Source organism: Puntigrus tetrazona, chromosome 25 (genome assembly GCF_018831695.1).
Source record: "Puntigrus tetrazona isolate hp1 chromosome 25, ASM1883169v1, whole genome shotgun sequence".
Classification (NCBI taxonomy): Eukaryota; Metazoa; Chordata; class Actinopteri; order Cypriniformes; family Cyprinidae; genus Puntigrus; species Puntigrus tetrazona.
In genome coordinates this window covers 16,746,596-16,758,640 of record NC_056723.1, presented here as the reverse complement: position 1 = coordinate 16,758,640, position 12,045 = coordinate 16,746,596, and the positions used below count along the sequence as shown (strand labels likewise).

Genomic DNA, 12,045 nt, shown 5'->3' with positions numbered 1-12,045 from the left:
ATCCTTTCAGCTTATCAATAATCAGAGCTATTACATGAGACGGCGACTCTTTAAATCCAGCCGACTGCAACAGACTCCTCACACACTCACAGTGCATGCTGGGAGTTATCAGAGACCTCCACGGAGCCCGGAGAGGAACGGGAACGCACCGATAACAGCTGTCCCGGACAAAGGCTCGACCCCCCCGACAAACACGCACCTTGTCCCCCTGCTGAACAAAAGCAGGAGGGTCGGCTCCAGCGAGATACGGCTATCAGGCTCTCGTTTTTACGCAATCAATTCGGAGGATTAACAAGGACACACGGCCCGCTGGCGGTTGTGCTCTGAACTCGTGCAAACAGCCTTTAATGAAAGCATGCAATCGCAAATACGTCACACACGCACATCTTCTGGACCGTTTACAGACGAAATGCTATTTTAATGAATCCCAAAGAGTAAAAAACGGCCTCATTTAGGGAAGCAGAATAATTGTGCGCTTGTGCTCGAGTCGTATAAATAGGCACGTGTCTCGGGACGCTGCATCTAAAATTGACAGAGGCGAAATTAAAGTGGCCAAATGAAAACGAGTCTGTTCGAGCGTCCATAAGCAGCTCAGTCCACATGAAGCCACTGACCATGAGCTTTCCAGACACTAATAAGGGTCCAAACGCTTCCTTCCCACATAGGGATGCGCCGTTATTCAATTCTGGCCAATAATGAGAGCCCAAAGTACTGATACAGACACACAGAAAATTATTTTGATAAACTGCTGATATTAAAATTCTTTACCAGCTCAAAATAAAATCTAAAAATAAAAATCTAAGTGAATTTAGGCGTTACGGTATTAAAATGATCAGTAAGAAAAATGTACATTCATTTTGAGATTTGCTAAACATTATGTTTAATAGTTTAATAACTAAGTATAAAAATGGGTAAAATGGGAATTATCAATTAAATAAGTTATACGATATAGACTGGTATTCAAAAGGATTTGATAACATTAGCCTTCATGAGTTAACAAAAAAAAAGAACTTCCTGAAACATTTTATTAATCTAGGCTACAAATATACTGATGTTTAGAATCAATATACTTTATTTTGTAAATAATTCAATTTTAATTTACACAATTCGTGAAAAATGTACACCACCCTTTTGGGAACGATTTTAGAAAAATAAAAAATGTATTAATGTCAAATTATCAGTTGCACCATTTAATATTTAGTGAAAACCATGATACATACTTTTACAAGATTCTTAAATAAATGGAATTATTAAAAGAATTATTTGAAATATTTTTTTGTAGCATCCTAACAGTTATGTATGCTTACATAAAATGTATGAATATTTCAGCCAATGAGCTAACTACTCGACATTAAAACACTCGGTTAGTGTAGAAGTCGCAGTTCAGAAAGCCTCCTCCTTCCCCAGCTCCACCTGTATAGATCAGGGTGATTTTATGCACTTTATGTAGGGGAATATTTCATATATGTTATACGCGCAGCGGCAGTACTCATTACATGATCACAGCAGCATGTATCGGCATTCAGACTAATGCTTATCGAGTCAGGAAAAAAATCCTAAAAAGAAACCGGATGGCCTCGGCACGTATCACTACATCCACAAAACTTGTTTTCCCGAAACCAGTTGGACAGCTCACCAGAACGAAACGGTGACGACGATCAGATCAGGTATGTCAGGTATGGGGCGTCTCCTTGCACTCTCGCACCGTCTGTGTGCGTTTCACTGTTTACATTACAGCATCTGGCTCACGTCCAGGAGATAGTGTTGTGAGAAATACTACACCAGACAGCAGGAAGCCAAGGACTCGTTAACCCTGGTGTCACAGCTGACCCTTGAACCCTCGTGCCTGCCACAAACCCTCGTGCCACAGTTATTCACACACACACACACACGAATTACTACAGAACACAGCCTTATATAACTCCGCTAAACTTAATGGGTAATGGCACATTGTGCTTGCGCAAAATGACGTATGTCAACTTTCCCTGTGTTACGTAAGTTAGGTTCAAAACGAGAGGGAGGAGAGTGAAACAACAAACGCTTTCTGACTATGTGGCCTCAGTATGCTGGATGAATTTTAAATCCCATGCTTTGATGTTCAGGACCAATTTCTGCTGCAGGACTCTGCACTTTATTTTTTTAGCAACACTCGTACCCGCAAGTTAAGGGGTGAGGCAAAGCTGATAAGTAGGCAAAAGTGAATTAAGAATTAGTTAATCAGACTACAGAAATAGGCTATTAAATAAACAAGGCTAATAAGATCCAGGCAAAAAAGAACCACCTTTACGGAACAAAACTGAATCTTTTTTTTTTTTTTTTTTTAAATCTATTCGCTAAAATGATTCAGATTCATGCGTACATTAGTCCAGTGATTTGTTCATTCAGAATCACTGACAAATAAGCTGCTTCACTGTTGAGTTTGTCTGAGTTCATTCATGAATTATGTGAACCAGTCTGTCTCGATATGAATCAGTTGTCTGAGGAATAAGATGTTCAGTTCGTTCAAACAAGATGCTTCATTTATTTAGTTTGACTGAGAACAAAACGCACCACTCAATTCGTTCACAATCAGATTTTCACGAATTTAGTGCTTTTCTCATTCAAATTGTTTCGGAAATAAGATGCTTAATTTGTTCAGAAACAGGTCTCGGTTCACTTCAAAATGAGAGGCCTCATTTGTTTAGTCTGTTAACCAAGAATCTGCTTCATTTGTTCAGTTTGGCCAAGAACAAGATGTTTTGTTCATAGACAAGACAAACCATTTCATTAAATTTGTTCACAAACAAAAAGCTTTGTTGTATCAGTTGATAAGGTCATTTAAACACGCTTCATTTGTTTGGTTTGACTGAGAACAGGTTTTCAACAAAGTGCTTTGTTCATTCAATCTATCCAAATTAGATGCTTCACGCATTGGACAAAAAGAAGATGCTTAATTCGTTTAGTCCATTCACAAACAAGGTGAACCGTTTCCTTCAGTTTGAGAACGAGATGTTTCTTTCATTCAATTGCTTTTGTTTAAATCAAGACGTTTTGTTCACAAACTAGATGCTTTATCTGTCCACCAGCAACGGCATTTCGTTTAAGATTGAGATACTTCAATCGTTTAGCTAATGTGAGGAAAATTTTTACTTTATAGCTCTGCACTGACAGAGTTTCACTGAATCTAGATGATTGGATCTAGATGAAAAACTTCAGCACGTCAGCTTACGGCCAAAAAGCTTGAGGCAGAAAGATCAGTGGACTGAGACTGCAGCCAGAATCAGGAACCACAAGCACAAAAGGGCCTTTCGCATCGGAGGAACTACATAACGAATTTAACTAATTGTGGCACCACCCACTTTCTGCCGTGTTCGCGCCGCAGGAGCTACCAATGAATTCAGTTCCAGGAACTACGTTTGAAGACACTAAAATTAGCTCCTACTTCAGAGCAGGGTCTAAAAAAGTTCCAGGAGCTATCGGTGACGTAAGTGTAAGCTGATTGGCTGAAGATGTACGAAAACGCTGCGTAAACGTTGTATCAACTTATTTCTTTTATAAATGGCATTTACTTGAAGACTTTGTCTACGGCGTTTTCTGCTCCCATCAGCCTCAATGACACGTAGCACTGCCAGTTGTCTTTCGGTTCTTTTAATCATTCGACATACATGTCCTTTATTATGAAACTCGCGAGATCAGCACAGCTCCAATCACAGCGTCCTCCATCCTCCTGTCGCTCATGCTGTTATTCTTTGTTTTTTCATGCTGGATGCCGCGCGCAAATGACGTCACTTCTTAGTACCCACCGGCAGTGCGAATGCAACCCTTTAAAAGGGAACTAGTTTGCGCAAAATTGTCCCGGTACTGTACTTAAGTACCGTTAACATGCTTTCAACACTAAACAAAGCCACTGCCTGATTTTCTGATCGCTCGGTCCATCGGACGCTGTGATGCTAAGTGCTCCATGAAGTCACGCATGAGTTGCTTCTTTCAAATACACTCAGATGCAATATAAACTCAGTTTAGCAACATCAGTCGAAGCCTCCACGTTCTGACAGTGCTATTTTTAAATGCGGTGTCTCAGCACATCTATTTCTGGCTGGAGTGAAAATGTAATGATATTGTGCTCCAGGGATAGTAATGTGTATCATTCTCTGTTTTAAAAAACCCTCTGCAATATCCACTGTCACGTTGAGGAGAGGAAGCACAGATTTCCCAGCCTTCTGAAAATAAAACATTCAATGGAACTTCTGCACTGGTAAGTTTTAATGGTTAAGAATACAACGACAAAAATATCTGCTCTGACCTTTCATTTGACCTTTAAGAAAATTATGAAAGGATATAAGCATATAAAGTACAAACGGTATTTGATAAAAATATATATTTTTTTAAATTTTTAATAATATATAGCAGTTTATAGCAACAGTTTAAATTATTTAAATTTTAAACAGAACAAAATCAATAATGCGAATATAAAAAGCTGATTATTATAGCTATGAAAGCTTGGTTTCCTGCATGCATCAGAAAACAATTTATAATCGCAATATCATTTTTAGAATAGCCAGGAGTGGTGCTACTGCAGACATAATCAAAAATATAACAGTTTTCACTTGCATACAGCATCTTTTATTTGCTACTGTAAATGCTTGATATGAAAAAAAAATTAAATTAACACGGCATGCTGCATAACAAAAGCTGAACTATTTTTAACTAAACACACAGTCCTAAAGGGAAAATTCACGCTGATTATGTTTATAAGCGCATAAAGAACGCAAAGACATAAGGCACTTTCATCTCAACGTCTCTGTTCTGTCCAATCGACATAGTATTTATTCATCATCAACTGTTATTTTTCTCTAAAGCCACTACTTGTTTTCCATTTCCAAGCATTGTACTACTAATCTGAGTGCTAATGATACCCTGCTCGTTATACGTTCTCAACAAACCCCAACAAACCCCACTCGCATCTTACAGCCTTCCATGCAGAAGTACTGGGTCAGTGTCCAACCCACAAACGCTAAATAATCCCTTGATCCACGAGAGAGAATACGCCACGTCCAAGTTTCACAGAAAAGCAGGTCACCTGACACACAGAAGAGTGAGACAGAGCTCTGGCCTCTATCTTTGACCTTGATCCCTTCAATCCCACGTATCAAATGCATCATTATACAGAACGACCCAGGACACAAATGCGAGCTAAACACCACATGCACACCAGAAACGCTCGAAATCCCAAAGAAAAACACTCAGCCAGACAAATGTTCTCAATTAAATGAGTGAACGGTTAATTGACCGTTTCCAGAGTATCTGCATTGACCAATAATTGCTTCTAAATGGCCGATTAACAGAAGGAAGTTCCAGATTGACGTAGTTATGTAGAGAATTGGGAGTAAATAAGTCAAAGCTGAAGTGTCAACTAACGGCTTGAGTTTAGGGACGGGACTATGTTTGCTGACCAATGGCGGACAGTTATGGAGCAATTTCTGGTTGTGCCCTCAGCCAAACCCTGGATTTGCCCACCGCTGCTGTGAAGGACGGCTTTCACATTCTTTTACAAGATTAAACAAACGGGTGAAGGGTGCTGGAAAGAGAAATCACCATGCCAACAACTCTCACTGTAAACACTAACTAATGAACAAACGACAGAGAAACACTGTAACGGAGACGTCTTCCTCTCTTTCTCACTGTAAGCTTTCCAGAATCTTCCCAGGAAAAAGAAAAAGTAAAGAAAGAAAGCTATCTTCAAAAAGGGGCTAAGATATGTACACCAGTAGGTTAAAGACTTTTGGAAAAAACCTCGGCCAAAAAAAATAAATAAATCGCCCTCCTGAAAACTGATAAAACACAAAGGAAGCTAAATATCAGAACTCAAGAAATACAACAAGTGCGATACAAAATGAAGTAAAATGCATTGATATTCTTGTTGTTATTGTATCATACTGAAGCAAAAGAAATGATTAAAATACAAAATATTGCACACAAAAAATGCAGGGGGGGTACAATATTATAAAACATGTTTATTATTATTATTTCTATTTAAAAAGTGTAATATAATTATCAGCGGCAAAAAGAAATTTGCTAAATTATTAGTGATATTATTTTAAGTGTAGTTCTTTCACAATTATGGTATCCTTCACATGACATGCAGGGAAAAATAAAAAAAATGGTAAGCTATATCGTGCACGACTTGGGCTACTGTTTCGTTCCCTCAATTTATAAATTGCGCACACGATTAACTGATTCGTTTTCTTGATTTGCTAAACCGTGCTTACGATTTAAACATTTAAGGAATTAGTAAATTGTGCGCACGTGCAGGCCTCTATACACAATAAACATACTTCTTTTTCTTATCTGTATGGGAAAACAAGTAATTTTATAAAGTCTGGATTTACATAAGACAGCACAAACCAAAACCAGCCACCCAAGAATAACTACGAAAGGAAGCAGCCAAAACATCTGTATACATTAAACACAGATTAAAATCACTGGCCTCCATTAACGATAATGACGGGAGGTGGATTTATTTCCCTAAAAACAGATTTTATCAGACAGAAATCAAGGCCACTGTAAAGTTGCCCAGCGTCCATCCAGATACCTTGAGCGACTCGTAAAGAAGTCAGGGTCCAGGCGCCCGAGTGCCCAACTGCATTACCCTAACAAGTCTACATCTAAAGCTTCATTTAACTTGCAGTGTAGGCCAGGGGGAATGGGCCGGTGTTTTTACCAAGAAAGGGCATCGAGCGAGGCACAAACAAAATCCCCCATTTAGGCTAGACGGGAAATCGTGTTGTGGTTCTGCCTTTGATCTCATGAAGCGATTAGACCAACAGGATTACTGAGACTTGACCAGTGAAACGACCGGCCCAAAGTCACAGGCCATGAGACGGAGAAGAATTAGCACACAACGCAAACTACAGCACGATCCCTTTTCCCTGCATCTGTTCTGTGCTGTTATTAACTTTCAAAACAAGTCTGACAACCGCGGTCAAAAATTAATACTCAACAAACACCAAGCATGCATTAAAATTGCCTTTGGCGAAGGAATAATGGACTTGCTGGTCAGTGAGCGAGCACCTTTTTTTGTGAATGCAACGCGAGGCAAAAGATAGTCTGACCCCTGAGAATGTGAACAACAAATAAATACATTAATTACATTAAATACAACAAAAAAACTTTAACAAAAAAGTAAAAAAAAAAAAAAACCTAAATTGTAAAAATAAATCGAATAAAAATTGTATTTAAAAAAAAAAACTTTCTGTGGTTAGGAAAACAGCTCAATATTTTTACACTAATATTCAAATGTAATCGTGAAAAATATAGTTTCAGGGCCAGTAAGAAAAAATTGGCAAAAAAAAAAAAACAATCAAATCAAATCAGTTATATAGATAAAAAAAAAGTTAACTGGGATAAAATACATGTTTTGTTGTTATTGTTGTAAAATAAAAATTTTAAGAATCCAGACATTAAAAATTCAAACATAAAAGGCATATTGTTTTTTGTCCAGAATGTGCTGTTGTGTACATTTATTATCTCTATATAAATTACACACACACATGCATGTTTAAATTTCAGAAAAATGTCACGTTTATATATTAAACGTTTGATATCAATTACATGAATATTAATATATACTTGTAAATACATTTAAAATATATACTGTATGTGGGCATATTTATATATATATATACATAATATGTGTGTTGTGTAATTATGCAAGAAAAAAACTTGTGAATAATTTAATATATTAAAAGTAATAATATTAAATCCCCTTCTATATTTAAATTGTTTTAAACACACTCGCTTATTACATATATTACTACATAAAAATAATAAATAATTTAAAATGTACATGCCTAATAAAACACATAAATAACGGCTCATGGTCAACCACTATTTGCATATGCATGAAGAAAAAAAAAATCATCCTGCTTGCTTACATCTACACAGTAGTAACACTACTGATTTTTTTTTTTTTTTAAGAGTATGTCAAATCATAAGTTATGATACGCATCATGAAAAAAATTGTAGTATATTATGCCCTGTCTGTTGATCCGGTCAAACAGGTTAATGCTACCCGGCTTAACCAAACATCACAGAGAAGAAAGCGTGACTCATGCCAGGCAGGAAGGGCTGGAGAGTCACATTCCTGAGATGTTCCACCTGTTTCACCGAGCTCACCTGTTGGGGGCGGGGCTTCAACAGGTGTCAATGGAAAGACCCGCCCAACAGAAACTGTATCAGTGTGACAGCTCGACTCGTTTACGGTTTCTATGGGCCTTCAGTGAAAGCTGACACAATAACTTCAAGCGGAGCTAAAATAAACCCAAACACATCACCTGAGGAGTTTGGTATCCATCATCCCTGTCATCAGCTGTGTCCGTTTGCTACGGGACGCGTTCAAACGCGCACTTTCGACACCATCAATAAATATCAGCTCGCACGCGCGCTTGAGAGCGGTTACAAAACACACTGAAACGCGTAAATCCTGAAATACAGCGAAATTTTACATAACGCATTTTATAACCGCTTAAGGAGATTTTTACATAAGCGCTTTCCCTTCCCTGGCATATTTTATCTTTTATCGTACCTCACGGCGCTGTCGTTGTCAGCCGTTCGTTTAAAAGCCGAGATGATGCTGAAAATGATCGTTAAGAAACGTTTAAGATCCAACATTTACAAAGCTCCGCGAAACCCAACAGACTTTGGAAACCACTTCAGCTAAGCACGTAACCGCATATTTATGTCACTGTCACGCAAACAAACGTGGTCCATTTAAAACACGAAACTCTAAATAACAAAACAAGAGGGTTTGCGGTTATAACACAAAGGTTAAAAGGCTAACTAAAGCGTCGTGTGCTAAATTAAACCCGTAAACTATCGGCTAGCGTTAGCGTGTTAGCATAAGTTGAGGAATCTCCGTTAGCCGAGGCTAAACGCGCGCACACATTTATGACCCCGGGCATCTATCGCACGCATTTTAAGCTCTGCTTTAATCATAGTTCATATTTTAGCTCCAACAGCCGCTGACATTGCGCGCAAAACGTTATTAAAACAGCACAAACCTTGTTAGAGGCAGCCCGGGCAGACATTTTGTTCCTTTAGCTGCTCTCGCTGAAGCAAGTTGAGGCTAAATGTTGTCGCCTCAAAGAAATAAATAAAAAAAACAGGGTTATACGGGCTTGCTCAACCCAGAAGAGATAAAATCCGCGTTTTTCCCCCCTCTGGTCCGCGTGTCGGGTTAAAGCGTGTTGCGGTCTCTTCTAAAGATGAGCGGCAACATGTCAGATGAGCGTAAAGTTCGCCATGTACCGCCAGCGATCTCCTCTTATTGCTGATGAAGCGATTGCAATTCACAAAATCTCTGAACGTGACGCGTCCGTCCCGCGAGGACCGGGTGTGTTCAGAGCGGCCCCGCCGAGTAGATCCGCGGAGAGGTGTGTCGCACACCTGCGGGATGTCGCGTTCAGCCCCGTGCAGCAGACTCACCGCAATGGCAGCGGCTCCGCTCCGCTCTCGTCTCTCTCCTCTCGGCGGCGCGGCAGTGACATGTCTGTCTGCTGGACATTTCCACTGCATCTCTCCGGGGGTGGCGGCGGGAGAGAGAGCGGGGCACGGCGGCAGCGTCCCTGTATGGGATGTTCCACTTCGCCGTGGCGTTATAAAAAGACGTCGAGGTGAAGGGATTTCTTTTTTTCTTTCGTGAACTGGGTTTTGTGAATGCGCGGGGTTATTAGAGCACGGCATTGTGCGGGAATCCAGCAAACCGTACAGACCAAAAACAAGACTTTTTGTCACTGTACGATAGATAGATAGATAGATAGATAGATAGATAGATAGATAGATAGATAGATAGATAGATAGATAGATAAATAGATTGATAGATAGATAGATAGATAGATAGATAGATAGATAGATAGATAGATAGATAAACAGATGATATAGATAGAGAGATAGAGAGATGCAGAAAGATAGATAAACAGATGATAGATAGAGAGATAGAGAGATGCAGAAAGATAGATAAACAGATGATAGATAGATAGATAGATAGATGCAGAAAGACAGATAGATAGATAAACAGATGATGGGTAGATAAACAGATGATAGATAGATATAGATAGATAGATAAAGAGAGATAGATAAACAGATGATAGATAGATAAACAGATGATAGATAGATATAGATAGATAGATAAACAGATGATAGATAGATATAGATAGATAGATAAACAGATGATAGATAGATATAGATAGATAGATAAACAGATGATAGATATAGATAGATAAACAGATGATAGATAGATAGAGAGATAGATAGATAGATAGATAGATGATAGATAGATGATGCAGAAAGACAGATAGATAGATAAACAGATGATGGATAGATAAACATGATAGATAGATAGATAAACAGATGATGGATAGATGCAGAAAGACAGATAGATAGATCTTTACTTTAATACCTCTTCATAACAGAAGTGTATATGTATGAGTAAGTCTGAATCTGTGTGACTCTCACAGGAAAGCCTCACTCAGCGCCTGCTTTACTCCGACAACTTCCTGTGATTCTCTCTGCTCTCACGGAGCAGCCCTCCACTTAAGATGTTATCTGCAGCAGCAGCAGCCAGGAAAGAGAGGCACAGACCACCTCGGGGTACTCCTCTCCTCAAATGATCGATACGCACTCCTTTCACTCCTTTCACTCGTTCTCTTTTAAACCAGGCGTTGCAGCCCCGCGTGTGTTGATGTTTTTTTTTTTTCTTCTGCACCCGGACCAAAGCACCGAGCACAGATCCGTCCACTGCCCTCCAGTGCGGTCGGTTGCAGACAGCGCCCCCTACAGCTCCCCGGTGTCCTCTGCTGGTCTGTACAGCTGCGGTCACAGAGACAGACCTCACACTTCTTCACGCTGGGCTCCAAACGGCAGCGATGCCCAGTCAGCCTGCCTGACACATCTCTGCAAAAACAAGGCAAGCGAGCGCGATGAATCGCCCTTGACACCTGTGTCTCCGCGTGGCACCGCAGTCAGCTCTCCAGAATGCACACTTCAGCTGCTGCATCCTTCGGGCAGAGCGGAACGGATTTACAGCACCATAAAACCACTAATAAGGCATATAAAACGTGATTAGTAAATATGATACATCTGAAAACTAATACGAGCCGTACAGTGTTCAGAGCGGCGCAGGGCTGCTGCTGCTGGGATCTAGCTGGCATGTCATTATCATTAACCGCAAACACGAGAAAAAAAGACGTAGCATGTAGTGAACGTCCAGGAGGAGGCTGTGAAGGACACCGACTTAATCAAGAGAATGAGAGGAGCGCTTATTACCTAACCTGCCATCCAGAGCGGCTCCTGAGGGCCCTGACATGTGCTAGTCCTCCTGAGTGACAAACAGAGATGTCCAAAAGAGTAGAAGCTACAGAAAGTACTGGAAAAACTAACCCATCGGCAGGCGGATTTTATTTATCTAAACTTTAGATGCCGCTGAATGTACTGTTTATGCATGAATATCATTCCTGGGTAATACATTATAAATAGTGAATTAATGAATAAATAATACATTTACGTTGCTTATCTTTATTATGTAAATATTAACAGACACAAAACTAAATTTGTAATACTTTTTTGTTGTTGTGGTTTATATTTAATTAAATTTATTAAATCGGGCTTTCAAACCATTTATTGCATCCAAAATAAAAGTTTGTTTATATATGCGTGTGTACCGTGTATATTTATTATGTATATAGAAATATACAAAAATACAAATATATATAAATATATGTATATATTTATATTTATGTATGAGTGTGATTTTCATGTATTTTATATATAAATATAAAAATATATACATATACACATATATATACACACATATACATATATATATATATATATATATATATATATATATATTTGCATATAAATGTATATATTACATGAATGTGTAAATTTATATGCATAATAAGCATACACAGTACACTCCAAAAAATCTACAGTAGATATTAAATCACTATTATATTGTATTATACTATATAATAACATAACAATATTTCATATTTTTTTATTAGTATT

At 38.7% G+C, this 12,045-nt stretch overlaps 2 protein-coding genes across 2 annotated transcripts in view; one reads left to right on the top strand and one right to left on the bottom strand.

Annotated features, from left to right (window-relative positions):
• The window catches only part of tjp1b (tight junction protein 1b), a 101,207-nt gene that overhangs the window by 44,148 nt on the left and 45,014 nt on the right, over positions 1 to 12,045 (bottom strand).
• On the top strand, positions 9,078 to 11,553 carry LOC122330609. The gene is made up of 3 exons (XM_043227765.1): positions 9,078 to 9,650; positions 10,494 to 10,626; positions 10,753 to 11,553. Exons 1-3 carry the CDS (start codon positions 9,262 to 9,264, stop codon positions 10,957 to 10,959), a joined length of 729 nt encoding a protein of 242 aa, XP_043083700.1. The 5' UTR covers positions 9,078 to 9,261; the 3' UTR covers positions 10,960 to 11,553.

Coding starts and splice junctions, on each gene's coding strand:
- LOC122330609 (XM_043227765.1), top strand. CDS start 9,262: ATGAGCGTAAAGTTCGCCATGTACCGCCAGCGATCTCCTCTTATTGCT. Junction 9,651..10,493: donor CGTTATAAAAAGACGTCGAG/GTGAAGGGATTT, acceptor TGACTCTCACAG/GAAAGCCTCACTCAGCGCCT. Junction 10,627..10,752: donor GAGGCACAGACCACCTCGGG/GTACTCCTCTCC, acceptor CCCGGACCAAAG/CACCGAGCACAGATCCGTCC.